We start from the raw sequence: 15,810 nt of genomic DNA, 5'->3' as shown, positions 1-15,810 counted from the left end.
AATCCTCCTGTTTTCTGTATGGTAATCCAGTCCTCAGTGTCCTTGGTGTGCCTTCAGTTCAGAGACCATCTGTTTTACTCTTTTCAGGGAGTAAAAACTACTAGTCTTTGGTGGAGAGGAGCAGTTGCCTAGCTATATGGAATTGGGGAAGGAATCTGTGGGTCTAATCACTTCTTAAACAGATTTTCAAACAATCCTGTTTTTAGTGCAATCTTTATTCCCACTGATGCTGCTAATTCTTTGGAGGTTCTATGGTAAAAAATAATGCTTCTTTCTGGCTTTCCCTTCCTCTGGCTAAGGATTCAGCTTTCTTGTGTAAGATAAGTCGGTTACCATTCTTCTTTGTGCTTTTCTGCTTCCTCAAATTTGATGTTGTTATCTCATATCCTGTCTTTATTCTTATACTCTCATCCCATTACTCTCAGTTTAGTGGATTTTTTGGAGACAAAAAGATAAATCCATGTGTTTAATCTACCACCTTATTTGGAAATGAGAGAAATCTTGACTTAAATTATTTAAAACTGAAGCATATTTTGATAATGATAGAGGGAATTTTTTCAATAGTTTTTTTTTTTTTTACTTAAAAAATCCTTTACATACTATAAAATCATCTGTTGTTTATAAGTGTAGTTTCATCACCACAGCTCAGTTTTGGAATATTTCTGCTATCCCCCAAATTTTCTCTTGCCTTTGTTTGCCATCAATCTCTGCTCCTATCCTGAGACGCAGGCAGCCACTGTTCTGCTTTCTGTCTCTATAGATTTGTCTTCTTTAGAAATTTCATGTAATTGTACTTAGACAACATATATTTTGTATTATGCTTTTTTCTCTTAGTATAAGGTTTTTGAGTTTTGTCCATATTGTAGCATGTATTAGTGCTTCATTTATTTTTATATTTTTTGCCGAAAAGTATTCCATTATATGAATATACACTACATTTTGTTTGTTCATTCACCAGTTGCTGGCAATTGGAAAGTTTCCAGATTTTTATGCTATTTCGACTAATGCTTCTAAGAATGTTCATATTAAAATTTTTGTGTAGACATATGTTTTCATATCTCTTGAGTAAATATCTGTGAATGGAATTGCTGGGTCATCTGGTAAGTATATGTTTAACTTTTTAAGAAACTGCCAAACTGTTTTCTAAAGTGGCCGTACCATTTTACACTCCAATGTACTGAGCATTCCATTTTTTTCATAACCTTGGCCACAATGCTGGATTATAGCCATTCTAATAGATATGAAGTAGAATCTCATTATGATTATTATTTGCATATCCCTAATGATTATTGATGTCATGTATTGTGTTGGGGGGTCCTGAAGATCATACCCAGGTTCAACAATTTGTTAGGAGGACTCAGAAGACTCAGCATGTACTCATACTAATGGCTATGATTTATTACAGTGAAGGGACTCAAGCAAAAGCAGCAAAGGGAAAAGGCAAATGAGATGAAGCCTGGAGGAAACCAGGCACAGACTTCCAAAAGTCGTTTCCCAGTGGAGTCACAAAGGATGTGCTCAATCCGTTCAGCAATGAGTTGTGACTATATGTGTAAACTGTTGTCTACAAGGAAAGCTCACTGGGGACTCATGGGTCAAGGTTTTTATTAGGCACATAAGCACCATTTACCTAACATGAACCAAAATTCAGGTTTCCAGAAGGAAAGTAGGTGCTCAGCACAAACCACATTGCTTGAACAGTTTAGGCACAGTGAGCTGTTATTATCAGGGAGTGGTGGGAATGCTCCAGAAATCCAAGTTCTTAGCCAGGGGCACTCCTTGCAAGCAAGACTTTCCTAGGATAGCAGTTTCAGGTTTGCTTTGTTAACTCCTTTCTTCGCAAACATCTTTTCATTTGCTTTTTAGGCATTTGTGTGTTTTCTTTGGCGAAATCGCACTTTTTTTTTTTTTAAATCGTATTGTGTTATTATGAATTGTAACAGTTCTTTGTTTATTCTGGACACAAGTTCTTTATCAGATAAATAATTTACAAGTATTTCTCCCAGTCTGTACTTATCTTTTCATTCTCTTAACAGTGTCTTTTGAAGAGTAAACTAGTTTTTATGAAATCTGATGTTATTTTCATGGATGATTTTGGTTTATATCTGTCCAACTGATGGTCACTAAGATTTAGTTATTTGCTTTCTTCTAAATGTTTTATAGTTTTAGATTTTACACTTAAGTCTATGATGCATTTTCGAGTTAATTTTCATATGAGGTGATGTGAGGGTATAAGTTTTCTTTCTGCATATAAATGTCCAATCATCTCAGCATCATTTGCTGAAAAGGCCATCCTTTCCTAATTGTCTTGTCATCTTTTTTGGAAAATAACTGACCATAAATGTAAGAGTTTAATTATGGACTCTCCATTCTGTTCTTTGGCCTATATGTCTATCCTTAGCTAGTATCATACTATCTTGATTACTTTAGCTGTAACTTTGATAAGTTTTGAAATTTCCTCTTTGTTCTTTTTCTTAATTATCTGGCTATTCTTTCCATATGAATTTTTAGACTCGACATACCAATTTCTATTAAAAATAGTTTGCTGGGATTTTGATAGGGATTACTTTGAATCTTTAAATTGATTTGGAGGAGAAATGCCTTCTTAACAACATTGCATAGTCTGATCTATGCACCTGGTATATTTCTTTATTCATTTAGATCTTACTTTCTCTCAGCACTGCTTTGTACCTTTCACTGTAAAAGTCTTGCACTTACAGATTATTTTTATTCCTAGGTGTTTTATTCATTTTGATGCTATTATGAATCAATGTGTTTTATTAATGTTTGGATTGTTTGTTGCTAATATATAGAAAGTCAATTGATTTTTGTAATTAATCTTATATCCTATAACCTTGATCATTTCTCATTTCTAGTAGTTTTTATTTTTTAAACAGAGTTCTTAGTGTTTTTGGCACATAGGATCATGTCATCTGAAATGCAGTTTTATTTTTTTCCTTTCCAATCTGTATGCCTTTAATATTTTTCATTCCATTGTTGGTAACCTCCAGTAGGGTGCTGAATAAAAATGGTGAGAATAGACATCTTGTCTAGGTCCTCACATCAGAGGGAAGCATTCACTCTTATCACTAAGCATGATGGTAGTTGTAGCTTTTGTAAATACCCTTTATCAGATTGAGGAAATTCCCCTCTTTTCTTGATTTGTTGAGAATTTTTATCAAAAGCAAGTATTGGATATTGTCAAATGCCTTTTCTGAATCTATTGAGAAGATGAAATAGTTTTTGTCCTTTATTCTATCGATGTGGTGTATTACATTGATTGATTTTCCCAATGTTAAAACAATCTTGTGTTCCTGGGATAAACTCCTCTTGGTCATGGCATATAATTCTTTTTATATGTTACTGGTTTCACTTTGCTAATATTTTAAAAGGATTTTTACATTTATATTCATGAGTTATTAGTCTGTAGGTTTTTGTATAATAATTTTGTCTAGTTTTGAAATTCATTCTGGTCTCATAGAATGAATTTGGAAATGTTCCTTCCTCTGTTTTTTAAGAGTGTGTGTGTAGGGTGGGTATTATTTATTCCTCAAATGTTTGATAGAATTCACTGTGTCCTCATTTTTCTTACTTGATACTTATAATAGTTTATAGTGATACACTTGGGCAATATTTTGGTCATCTGCTTCTTCCTCTAGATTAAGTTCTATGAGGGCGCTGTCGCTTGTCTCCATCATTTAACACAGTGCCTGGCTCATCTTAGGGGACCTATAAGTGTTTGTGGAATAGATGAATGGTTGAATGGTAGAGGTCTAACTTGTGTTATGATGGGCTAGTTTTCTATTGGAGCCAATGAAGTTTAGCAATTTAAGTAGTTAAGAATGCTAAAAAGACAATGTTTTGCTAAAGTGTTTTGTGTTCAGAGGAGTAACTATAGATTTTTAATGATGTTCTACAAAGAGTAGATTTTCAGATAGTATATAGCAATGAGTTTGGGGTTGGGCGGGTAATAAGGCCACAGGATAAAAACTGCATAGCTTCACAGTGTCAATTTTCTGAAAAGATCTTTTGGGAAAAATATTAAATAAAGATGGCCATATAAAGAAGCAAATGTAAAATTTTAAGGTAAAATACCATTTGTTGTGTTCTGTAGATCTCCAGCTTACTCATTCATTTTTTTTTTTTTAGTTGTCCCTTTATTTTCTCGGGTGGGAAGGTTTGAAAAGAAAGACATAGGCAAGTCTGAATCCCAGCTCTAGTACTTATTAGCTGTGTCATCTTGAGCGAATTACCTCCTAGCTTCAGTGTTCTGATTTATACATGGGTTTGATAGATTTGTTAGTTTTGAGAGATGAGAGAGCTTATGGGAAAGTATACAGAGTGTTTGATGCATAGCAAGTGACAGTAAATTCTTCATAGGCAAAGACAATTTGGAACAGGGTTAGAGAGATGTCTATATGAGAGTTGGCTGGAACTAACAACACATGGGCACTAACTATAACAAGGGTATGTGTGGCGGGGGTAGCGGGGGTGGGGGTTGTCCTGTCTAGCTGTTTTGTTCACACCATCTTTATCTTTCAAGATCTCCACCCTCTGTTCAATGCAGGGATGGGAAAAGTTGGGAGTGCCATGGGTTGCTCGTGAGGCTGCTATTCACAAGGGCTGATTGATTGGAGGGTGGTTATCATCAAAGTCTGGGGGCATGAGGGGGACGTCCTTCTTCTGGAAGATGCATGAAGAATATTTAGGTAGCTGTCATGAGAAGGCTGGTATCCAGCACTATATTTCCTCTGTAAGGGCCATGTGATGCTCCCTATTGTCAGTGACAAGGGATTGCATGCAGGTTTTGCCTTGCCTTCCAATAGCTCCCTCCTCTCCAACTTGTCTCCCAGGTTTCCATCTTTCCTTTAGAACTCTAAACTCCTACAAGGAAGGCAAGGAACAGCTTCACTCCACACTATTCTTAAGAACAGTTAATAAGCTTTACTCCCTCCCCTCTGATCTGCCTTTTTGACTTGCTAGACCTGGAGTTGGCAAACTTTCTCTCTAAAAAGTCATATAGTAAATATTTTTGCTTTTGTGGACCAAGATACAAAGTCAGGATATTTCCACAAATTCTTGACAAATTTCAAAATTTTATTTATAAACAGTGAAAATTGAATTTTATATTTCATGTGTCATATAATCTTAAAAATTTTTCAACCATTAAAAACTGTAAAAAACTTTCTTAGCTTGCTGGCCATACAAAAACAGGTGGCCAGCTGCATTTGGCCTGCAGGTAATAGTGTGCTGATCTTTGTTTTGGAGCCTATCATGGAAGACTCCCCCGTCCCCCACCAAAACTCTGAGTATTAAGTTTCCTACAGTCTAAGAATCCTCTGATTGACTCAGTCACTCAGTCACTAAAACTAAGGGTACAGCTAGGAAGTGTGGGAAAGAAAAATAAACATATGGGTGATTAGTACTTTAAGCTACTGTTTCCTATAACCAGAAGTTACAATGTTTAATTGCACACAATATACCAGATCAGTGTCTCCTGGGCTTGCTTCATGCTCAGAGTCACCAGGCTTCTTTTTAAACTTAGAGTCTCAAATTAGAGGTTTTGATGCAGAAGCTTCTGGGCTGACTCTGTAGTGGTTCTCAGAGTCAGGTAATCTGAAGAAATACTATCCTAGGGGAAAGCTGGTTAGAGAGGACAAAAGAATCTCTAAAGCTCTGCTTCTCAAAGTGTGGTCTCCAGTGCCGCAGCCTCAGGTGAGAACTCGTTAGACATGCAACATCCACCCCCTGCCCCAGACACACTGAATCAGAAACTCGAGAAGGGGCCTGGCAAGCGTGTTATTATCATGCCAGGTGATTTCAATGCTCAACTAAAACTCCACCGCTGTCCCATGGCATCATTGCCTGCACCTGGAGAAGCGAATGAGCACCCACCTGAGCAGTGAAGTCATAAGTGACCTGCAACTGCTTTGCTTTCCAGAGTGCAAAGCTATGGGTGGCGCCAAAGGCATTGATTTCCTCAAGACAATTCTGGAGATGGTATTTAAGGTCAGCCTTCCGGAAGTCAAGGATGTCTTTCTGTAAGAAGTGCCATGGATCTTAGAGATAGAAAATGCCACTCAGTGTGGCGACAGTGGAGTTTTCAGCCTTTTTGCACAAGTGATCATGGCATTTGCTGACTCATTCACCCACAAGCTTTCCAAGTCAGCATATCCTTCACCTTTCTTCAGGTTTCTGCAAGGTGCAATGGGGGAACTTTTGTCCTGGGCCTGCCAGGTGGGGCACTGGAACTTCCTGACCTCACAAGCGGCCCCTGTGACTTCACTGCTCCCCAGAGGCGCGCCTCCTGGCCCCAACGATGTCACAGAGGCCCAGGCGAGCCCGCGGGCGCACAGCTTTCAGCGCGGGGCAGCGGCTCCAGGTGCATGCTGGGCCTGCAGACGTGGAGGGGGAGGTCGCCGGGCTGGTGTGCTCTCTAAGCTCCGTGCTGTTTTGCGCAAGGCCAGCCCAAGGAAGGGAACAGACAACCAGACTTTGCAAAAGTGCCACTTAAGTTTTCTTTGGAGTACATATTGAGAGCATTTGCCAAGTCCCTTGAGACTTGGTGCGCCCCCCCAGTGAGGCGGTTGGGGTCTCCAAGGCGGCGACGCGGGGAATGCTTTGCGTGGACACCCAGGCCTCCAGATGGCCCTGGTGAAGAGGAAGTGCATCTGTGACCTGTGCTCCTGCGGGTAAGGTGGCCGTGCCCAGGCCAAAGACCTAGGAGCCTGGATTTTCAGCCTCCGGAAGCTAGGCTGAGACCTTATCTTGTGGTGCTGCATCAGGCAGCAATCACGGTAGATTTGTCCACTTGTCACCTTTTTTAAGCTGCAGTGTTATCAACCGGCCTTTAGTGCTCCGCGCGGTTTATCAGTCTCAGTGAAGGTAGCTGTCAGGCCTCGCCTGTTGTTCCTTCATTTCAGAGCAGCACGGAGGTTGCAAATGGACACAGTCCCCTCCCTGCAGCCCAGAATGTGTCAGACAAAGATAGAAAACCCCTGACCAGGTCGGGAGAAGCCTTGCTGCTTTTATTGGACTTCTTGTGGAAGGGAGGAGGATGGGAACCAGGAATCTTTCACTTTAACAGAGTTTCTCTCTCAGAATTTATTGGTACATTGTCAGAGAAATGTAAGGTGTTTGTAAAACTTGTTTCCACGCTGGTGTAGAGTTGAAGGAAAGGAAATTATTTTTGGACTTGTCCTGGTCTCTTTCCTGGCCAGCTCCTTAAGGACCATGCCTCGGGGAAGCTCAGTAAAGGCAGGTGGTCCTAGGGAGAAATCATGGGCTTCATCACAGTTCTGCAGCTGACTCCCCTCCTGCATCTCGCTTGTCTGAGATGCTCCTCCCACCTGCTTCCCAGGATATTTGGGAGCTGCTGGGCTGGGGGGCAGCACAGGGGTAGCAGATCAGAGGGTGGGTCCTCAGGTCAGCGCTCTTGGGCTGGCACTGATTGTGGGATCTTGGGCAAGCAACTGAACTTCTCCAGGATTTTTTAAGCATTACGTGAGATAATGTGTGTCAGACTCCTGCTAATGAATTGTGCTTAATATATGTTAGCATCTTGAAATCTGCAAAAAATGCTTGCCAACTGCAGTATGCTACATGAATATAAAAAATGGCGCCAGCAGTGAGGAGAATAAAAGGGCACCCTAAAATTTGGGTTAGCAGCCTTATACAATTCTGGCAGCCATGGATGGTTCTCAACCCTGGCTACTGATGAGTCACCTGGCGAACTTTTAAACACTATCAGTTGCCCAGACTGTTAAGTCATTCTGAGGATGGGGCCGGCTAGCAGTCTTTAGGTGATTCTGGCCAGGGTTGGCTAGGACTGGGAACCACTGAACTAGCTTGTATTACAGCCTTGGGTCTTGCTTTTAAGCTTTATAGATGAGACCAGAACAGTGTTTTCATCTAGGGTTGATTTTCCACATTCTGAAGGCAAACCCTCTATGGATCGCTGCCCTCTGGGGCTTATTACATCACCCTTCGCCTCCTCTTGAGGCACTGAGGTGTTCAGGTAAGACTGGCACTGGGTTAACTTTGCTCTGTTATAGGCATTGAGACCGAAATACGTGATATAGGCTCCATCTTTGCATGATAGACATTCTAGTTAGGAAGTGCCAAGTATACAGTGAGGTGTCTCCCTCCCGTCCCTGCATTAGGGGTATTACTTCCTGCATGTTCTTTCTGTGATTCTGTTCCCTCTTCATACCTGTAAAGATGCTCTTTGCCATCAAAGGCAGACTCTGCCCTTGGTCTCTTCTTTCCTTCCTCCTCCTGTGTTTACCCCTCTGCTCTATGGTTTCAGTCAACAGTCTCTGGTTTGACACTCACATCCATGAGCCTCTACTTTTTCACTTGCATGTCACTTCTCAAAGTGCTTGTTGATCTGTCTATCTCATTAACCTCAACTTTAACACCCTTCCACTATTCACCATTTCTCGTTTCTGCCCCTTCAGTGGTGCCAGCAATCTTTTGTTTACCCTGGGTTTAAAGATTCGAATCATCTCTTATCTTCCCCTATCCGCAACATTTAATCTTTTCCAAAGTCTGGTCCCTTCCTCCTCTGCAATCTTTTATGAATTGGTCTCTTCCTCCCCTGCCCCCTCAATGTTCCCTCCTTGGCTTTCTTATTTTTGTTTGGTAACTAGTCCTAACCTACTTTTCAGATTTTCTCTTTCATGATTTCCTTACATAAAACTGCTCAAATTGGATAGGGCTTCCTGGGATTCCCTGAGCGGACCACCACTCCCTCCCAGTTTCTGTTTCTTATCCTTGCTGCCTTTCTCTAAAATGCCTATGTCCCCTCATGCTGCAGGACCTTTTAAGATCCCATTTCAGCTGCAAGTTTCTCATTAGTCCAGCCCTGTAGCTCTCCACCAGAGGGGGACCCTACTCCCTGTGTTCTTGGTTTTAGTTATATGCGTGCTTTCTCTCCCCTGTGCGATTGAATACTCCTGGGAAGCAGACACCCACCGTGTTTTCTATTTTTGTGTGTGTGCTGTACAGCGCTAACACTATTCTTCATACAGCAGTCAAACATATCTCTGAATAGTTTTTGTTTGTAAGGGTGATACACTGGAATGAATTAGGGAGAAAGGTCTACAGCTGTACTATCCAGTAGGGCAGCCACTAGTCACGGGGCAAATTAAAATGCCAATTCCTCAATCACAGTGGCCACATTTGAAGTGCTCAGTGTGTGTAGTGTCTACTCAACTGGACGCTACAGACTGGGAACATGTCCACCATTGCAGAAAGTCACAGTGGACAACACAGATATAGAATCTCATTATTAGGAAGCGTTTGTCCTCTTTGTGCTGATCAGATCTGCTCAGGTGTGTTGGGATAGCATGAGAGGAAATTTATTGGTGTTTTCTAAGCTCTAGAAGTCGATTTTTGACTTTTTCAGCCAGAGGTTATGGGAAAAAGTGATGAGAAATCTGGAGGAAGCGCATGCGTGAAGAGCTGTCAGAGGAGAGCCCTGCAGTGGGGGAGGGGAGATCAGGTTCTCAGTGAGTCGCTCTATCTCTGGGCTTCAGTTGCTCCGAAATTTTCAATCAGGAAACTTGGGAGGCTCTCTGGGCTGCCAGAGTTGGAGGGCAACCCACAACTCACCCTCCTCTTTCCCACTTCATCTTCCTTCTAAGCCTCTCTTTCAGCAAAGAGTTCTTTAATGTCATTTCAAATTTAATTTTGAAAACTTCGTTGTTGTTAGTCGGGAGGGTTGGGATGCATGGAGAGCTGGATTGGGAAGCTTCCTTTTGTTGGAGCAGATGTCAGAGGCTCAAGGAATGGGCCGCGCTCCTAGAGCGAGTTCTTACTTTTGGTCACAAGATGGCAGCCTTTTCCCAACCAACTTTATTAAGTCAGCCCAGCCCTAAATGGAAAACAAAACCTTGGAGTTCTAGGTTTTCTTTTAATTTTTTATAGATTGACTTTATTAAGTTTTCTAAAATGAGCAATTAGTCAGAGTTCAGGGCCCAGCAGAGCTCAGGAAGTGGTATACCTTGAGGAGCAGATTACAGATTACAAAGTAAGGTGTTTCAAATATCTAAATCTAACGATTCCAACCACTCATAAAACTTTTTAAATGAGCTTTGCTGGTTTTAAAAACCAGACATGTTTTACTGTATCAAGCTCAAGGATCTCCCTCCACAATACTCCACTTGACAATCAAAATCTTGCAATCGAAATTATTACCATAAAATCATATTCTCCTTTCAGTACAATCAGTGCAAATAATAAATATTTATGAGTTATAGAAATACAGTAAAGTGAGTTTTTTTTTTTTAAATCATACTACCACTCAATTATCTTTACGATAAAGCTACATTGGGGGGTTTGAGTGGAGTGATCCTACTTTTGTATACGACAGAATAGTATTTCTAGTCACATTTGAATATCCCCAGCATTTCCGATTATTGAAAAGTGCCACTCTTCAGAGTTTTCAGTATTACACCACCTTACGTTTATGTACTGTCTTGAAAATTTTAAAAGCACTTTCTCATATATTATTCTTACTGGGGGGTCCCTCCACATGGGAAGCATTGTTTAGTTTGGAAGTTTGATTCTTTAATCTTAGCCTCCGTTTTTCCCTGGGGCTATTTCCTGTTTACTGAGCTATTCTTGTCCCAAATTACTAAATTTGAAAATGAGTAAGGGGGTTGGGAGAGAGCTGTAGATAAAGAAAAATGTTAATCAGCTTTTTAAAGCTGAAAGGGATCTTACTGGTCTTTAGCGCTTTTATTTTACAGATAAGGAAATTAAAGCATTGAGGCTGACTTTAATGTACAGGAACACATTTTGTTAAGCTTTAGGCACAATTTAGGCCAATTAAATTTTATTCATCCACTGTGTATTAGACACTGCTGGATGTTACAAGTCATAGTCTGTGGTCTGTTTTTAAGTCACACTGGGCCATTTTAAAGTAGAGTACAATATGAAGGTTCCTGGCCAATTGATAAATATTATCTGATTTAAAAAAAAAAGGTGTAATTCTAAAAGCCTTTTAGTAAGGTAATATAAATTGCAAATCTCTCTCCTGAGATTAAAATGTAGTAATACTACTTTTTCTGAAATTCCTGTAAAAAAAATTGTAGTTAATCAAGGGATTGATATAGCTTACTTTTATATCTGATTATTTCATGGCTTGCAATGTGCTATTTTAAAGACTTTGTGCAGTCTTGCAGGAAATTCCAGGGCTGGGTAATGTATCATGAAATATTTATGTAGCATTGGTAGTATGTGCAGCATTTCATAAAAAAGGTAGTCCCATAGAGGACTTGCAAATTGCTGAAAAGGATGTGGATTTGGCCCTTTCACAGAGCTTAGGGAGGAAGGTGATCTCAGGGGCAGCCATGTATCTGCAACTTAAATCAGTTATGTTAACCAGGGAGGAACTTGTTATTTTAATTTTGGAAAATATTTTCTTCACATCGATGGAAATTTCCTTAACCTTAGATTTTATTTTCTTACAGTCTCTGTTACAAATTAAGAAGGAAAAAAATCGAGGAATTGGTTTGATATTATATGTTTCAAAAAGAATTCTTGTTTTTAACTTAAATTGACTTCATAAATTTTGATTAAGAAAATAAAACAGCTTTTAATAGATGCTTGCTAGTGACTTTTTATCTTTAGCAGATTCCAGAGAGAGAAGCCAAGGAGGTAAGGGGCTTTAACATTGTAGAATTTATGCACCTTTCATTGTTACATTACATGCTCTTTAAAAATTATGGCATTTCGTGATATCAGGATTAATGTTTAATTGTTCATATAGACCTTTCCTCTTATAAAGTAAGTTAAAGTATATAATTAAATTTCAGATGTTTTGAAATTTACAGAGTATAACTTAGCAGTGATTCAAATTACAGCAGTTAAAATGATACACTCAATCTTATAGTAAGTCTACCAATTGATCAGTTTAGAGCACCCCGCTCTAATTCCATCCTGTTGTGGGCAGTTTTAAACATCATTCCCTCCACCGATATTAAAATATTTTAGATTGACTTTCAGATGATTTATAGTTTATATGGGCAGATGACATGTCTCTTGGGTGGGGAAAGGACCTAAGCTTCAAATGAATGAGACCAATAAAATAAGTGATGTTGGACTTCGGGTGGGAGCAATCACTTTGGGAAGGCAGTAGCAGGGAAAGCGCTAGGAAGGGGAAATGATGTGCTTGGGGTGACGAGAAAAGTGAGCGCTAGAGTCAGACCTCCTGGTTTCACACCCTGACTCTGCCATTTTTCAACTATGTGAGCTTGTGCAAATCATTTAATCTTTCTGTGAAATAGAGATAATAACAGTACCTTATTTTAGGATGGGTGTGAGGATTGGGTGGGAGAGGAGCACAAGCCTCACATTTAGTGGTGAAGGAAAGGTTATGTTGGGGGCAAGGCTGTGCACACCAGCAGCAGGGGCTTGGAGATACCACATCCATGTGAGAGCCTGACCCTGAAGAGAGGATCATGCCAGAAACTTCACGGAGGCAAGTTGCATGGAGGCCCTTAAATGCCTCAATGCGAGCTCTGAATTTGAGCAGGTGAATACCATAGATAAAACAGTCTTCTCTCCAAAAGAAGAAATACTCAAAAGAGTAGCATTTCTTTCTCTTTTTCCCTCTGTTAGAAACTCAATATCTGAATTAGGTCAACTTTAAGTCTGTTATTCAATTAGAACTTCTGAATGCAATTGTAGTTCGCTAATATTTCCTTAAACGTATCTCATTTCCATTCCATTGTTTTTCTTTCTTCAACAATTAGCTGATTTACCATGAGAGGCAGCTGAGTATAGGAGTTAACACAGATTCTGGAGCCAGACCACCTGAGTTCAAATTCCAGCCTTTCCATTCACCAGCTTTGTCATACTGAAGCATTTCACAGCAGTCTGCTTCTGTGTGCCTCAGTGTCCTTATCTGTAAAATAGAGATGATGATAGAACACTCCCCTGCCAGAGTTGTGAGGATTGAGTAAGTATTAAGCAAGCAAATAGAACGATGCTTTGCATTCATGGTTAGGTATGGATAAGTGTCAATAATGTGCCCGCCAGTTAGGCTCTGGGAAGAGTGAAGATCTCATGGAGAGCTTGCACTCTAGGGAAGAGTGTTAGTTTAGTTTATTAACTGGCAGAGAATTAAAACAGGGTGATGTGTTTAAAGTACTTGGGGCACTCAAATTTGGTCTGTAGAGATTTTATCTGTTCTTCACGCAGCTGGGAGGTCCTCTGCCCTCACAGACATCTGCACTTGGGTCCAGCAGTGATCACACTGCTCAGGTTCAGACTGACATAACAAACATTAAAGTTAAGGTTCTGTTCAGTTTAGAGCTTTCCCAGTCTTAAAAACAATGACCCAGAGTTAAAGGCATCCTCACTGCCCAATATACTCACTCCACCATTCTGCTTTATCGTCTTCTCCCTGGCTCATTCAGAGTAACTTTGAAGCATCTGTGATTGTTTCTCTGAAAGGAGAGGACAGTGTTTCTAATGGCTGTCAAGTTGACCACTTAGGCAAATGTCTCCATATATTTTGGATATCCAGAACAACCCAAAGCCTCTCATTCTGATGTTAAGAGTTTGAAATGTAAGGAATAAGTTACATTTCTGCCTGTGGTGGTTGGTTACTTAATTGTAGAAACATTATCCTTACGTGATGATTATTTTTAAAAGTCAGAACTTTTCCCCTTAACTATCCGCTTTCTCTTCTTTTTTCCTCACTCTCTCTTTCAAGTAGGATGTATTTCAACTCTCTTCTCCAAAAAAGGACATAATATCTGTGAACAAGAGCTCACTAAGTGAAAAAAGCAGAGAATTAAGTACATTGTTTTATCCTGCTTGAAATGGGTAATGGTGGGGAAATAACATGGGAAAGTGAGTTAGAAAGTTTGAACTCTAGTCCTGGTACTGATTATAAGCTTGGAGAAAACTTGTTCTTTACCGTCTCTAGATTTTTAAAAATCGGTAATTATGACTCGTCTTTTGTGATTTGGTAATAGCCATCCGATAGGTATCATGTGGTATCTCATTGTGGTTTTAAATTATATTTCCCTGATGATTAGTTACATTGAATATTTTTTCATGTACTGGTGTCTGTTCATTAGACCATTTTAAGATTAGGTTTTTAATTCTTTTTGCTATTGAGTTATAGGAGTTCTTTATATATTTTGGAGATTAACCCCTTATCAGATATATGGCTTGCAAATATTTTCTCACATTCTATAGGTTGCCTTTTTATACCATTGGGGGGAATGAAGAATGGTGCAGCCACTATGGAAAACAGTATGCTGGTTCCTCAAAAAATAAAAAAAATAGATTTGCAGTATGATCGAGTGATCCCACTTCTGGGTATTTATCCAAAAGAATTGATATCAGAATTGTGAAGAGATATTAGCATTCCCATGTTCATTGCAGCATCATGCACAGTAGCCAAGATGTGGAAGCAACTTAAATGTCTGTTGATGGATGAATGGATAAAGAAAATATGGTATATACATACAATGGAATACTATTCAGTTTTAAAAAAGGAAATTCTGTAAAATGCAACAGTATGGGTGAACCTTAAGGACATTATGCTAAGTAAAATGAGCCAGTCACAGAAAGACAAATGTTGCATGATTCTACTTATGTGAGTTATTAAACATAGTTGAATTCATAGAATCAAAGAGTGGAAAGGGGAGGGGAAAATGGGGAGTTACTAATCGACAAACAAAGGTGGAGATCTGCTGTACAATGTTGTAACTATAGTCAACAAATATTGTATCATGCACAGAAAATTTTAAGAGGATAGATCTCAAGTGTTCTTTTAACAATAAAATTAAAATAAAAAATTAATGATCATCAGACAATGAGGTAGCCCCTGTCCTCTGTCATGGGGTTTTACTAGGCCAGAGAATTTCCATTTCAGGGTTCTGAAGGTGTCTGTAGAGGTCTTCTGGAGCCTCAGCTGGTTAACCTCAGAAGTGAGGGAAAACTGGAGTGTGTCACAGAGCTGAAGATGGACTGGTGTTTTTCTGACTTTTCCAAAAACTATCGAATGGCTAGTTAGAATGAATGAATGTCTTTCTCAGGCCTCATGGGCTCTGGGTCCTGTCCGATCCAGTTTGCTCTCAGTTCTCTGACTTCCTCTGCCATTGGCCCTGTGTGGCTGCCCTCGCTGTAGCTTTGTACCACTTCTTACCTCAGGCGACCAAAGAGACTAATTAGAGTGCAGTGCATTATTTCCAAGTTTCCAGAAGAAGACCTGGTTGGGCTACTCCATGATGTGGTTCTTCTGGCATCCAGGGTCCTTCCTTCCATGTGTTCCAATCATTTGAGCTCTGGGGCCGTGGGGTTGCACGATATAAACTGGGCATCCGGGAGAGGGAGCTGCTTTGTGTAATAGAGGTATGAGTGGAAAAAATGATTAGAAGAGGAAATGATTGGCTTCTTGACGCTTGCCAAAATATCCTTGTAGATAGAGTTAGTGAAAGATGGATTGGATGATAGTATAATTAGATAGGTCCCAGCTTATTGAACAAGCAGGCCCACAGAGTTGATTGATGGCTTTTGGCCTACTTGGAACAACATCACTAGCACAATGCTACAGGACTCCATTAGCCCTGTCTTGTTCAACATTTCTGTCAAAACTTGGACAAAGATATAGACATCACCCTCATCAAATGTACTGAAAACACAAAATGGGAAGAATACAGCAAGTGTGATAGACGATAGAATCAAGATTCAAAGTTATCTTGACAGGCTGGAATGCTGGGCCCCAAACCAAGTTGAAACTTAACAAGAGTAAACATGAGCTCTACATTTGGGATGAAAAATCAA

The 15,810-nt window shown here is 39.8% G+C and overlaps 1 protein-coding gene across 1 annotated transcript in view; it reads left to right on the top strand.

Moving 5' to 3' along the window:
• The first annotated feature begins 5,974 nt into the window (after positions 1-5,974).
• The window catches only part of SAXO1 (stabilizer of axonemal microtubules 1), an 82,367-nt gene continuing 72,531 nt past the window's right edge, over positions 5,975-15,810 (top strand). The window contains exon 1 of the mRNA XM_016136243.2: positions 5,975-6,692. Within this exon, the coding sequence (XP_015991729.1) occupies positions 6,646-6,692 (47 nt within the window). The 5' untranslated portion in view covers positions 5,975-6,645. The remainder of the gene's footprint in view (positions 6,693-15,810) is intronic.

Source organism: Rousettus aegyptiacus, unplaced genomic scaffold, assembly GCF_014176215.1.
Source record: "Rousettus aegyptiacus isolate mRouAeg1 unplaced genomic scaffold, mRouAeg1.p scaffold_m13_p_3, whole genome shotgun sequence".
NCBI classification, from domain to species: domain Eukaryota; kingdom Metazoa; phylum Chordata; class Mammalia; order Chiroptera; family Pteropodidae; genus Rousettus; species Rousettus aegyptiacus.
Note: the sequence above shows the minus strand (reverse complement) of the source record. Positions and strands in the feature narration are given on the sequence as shown.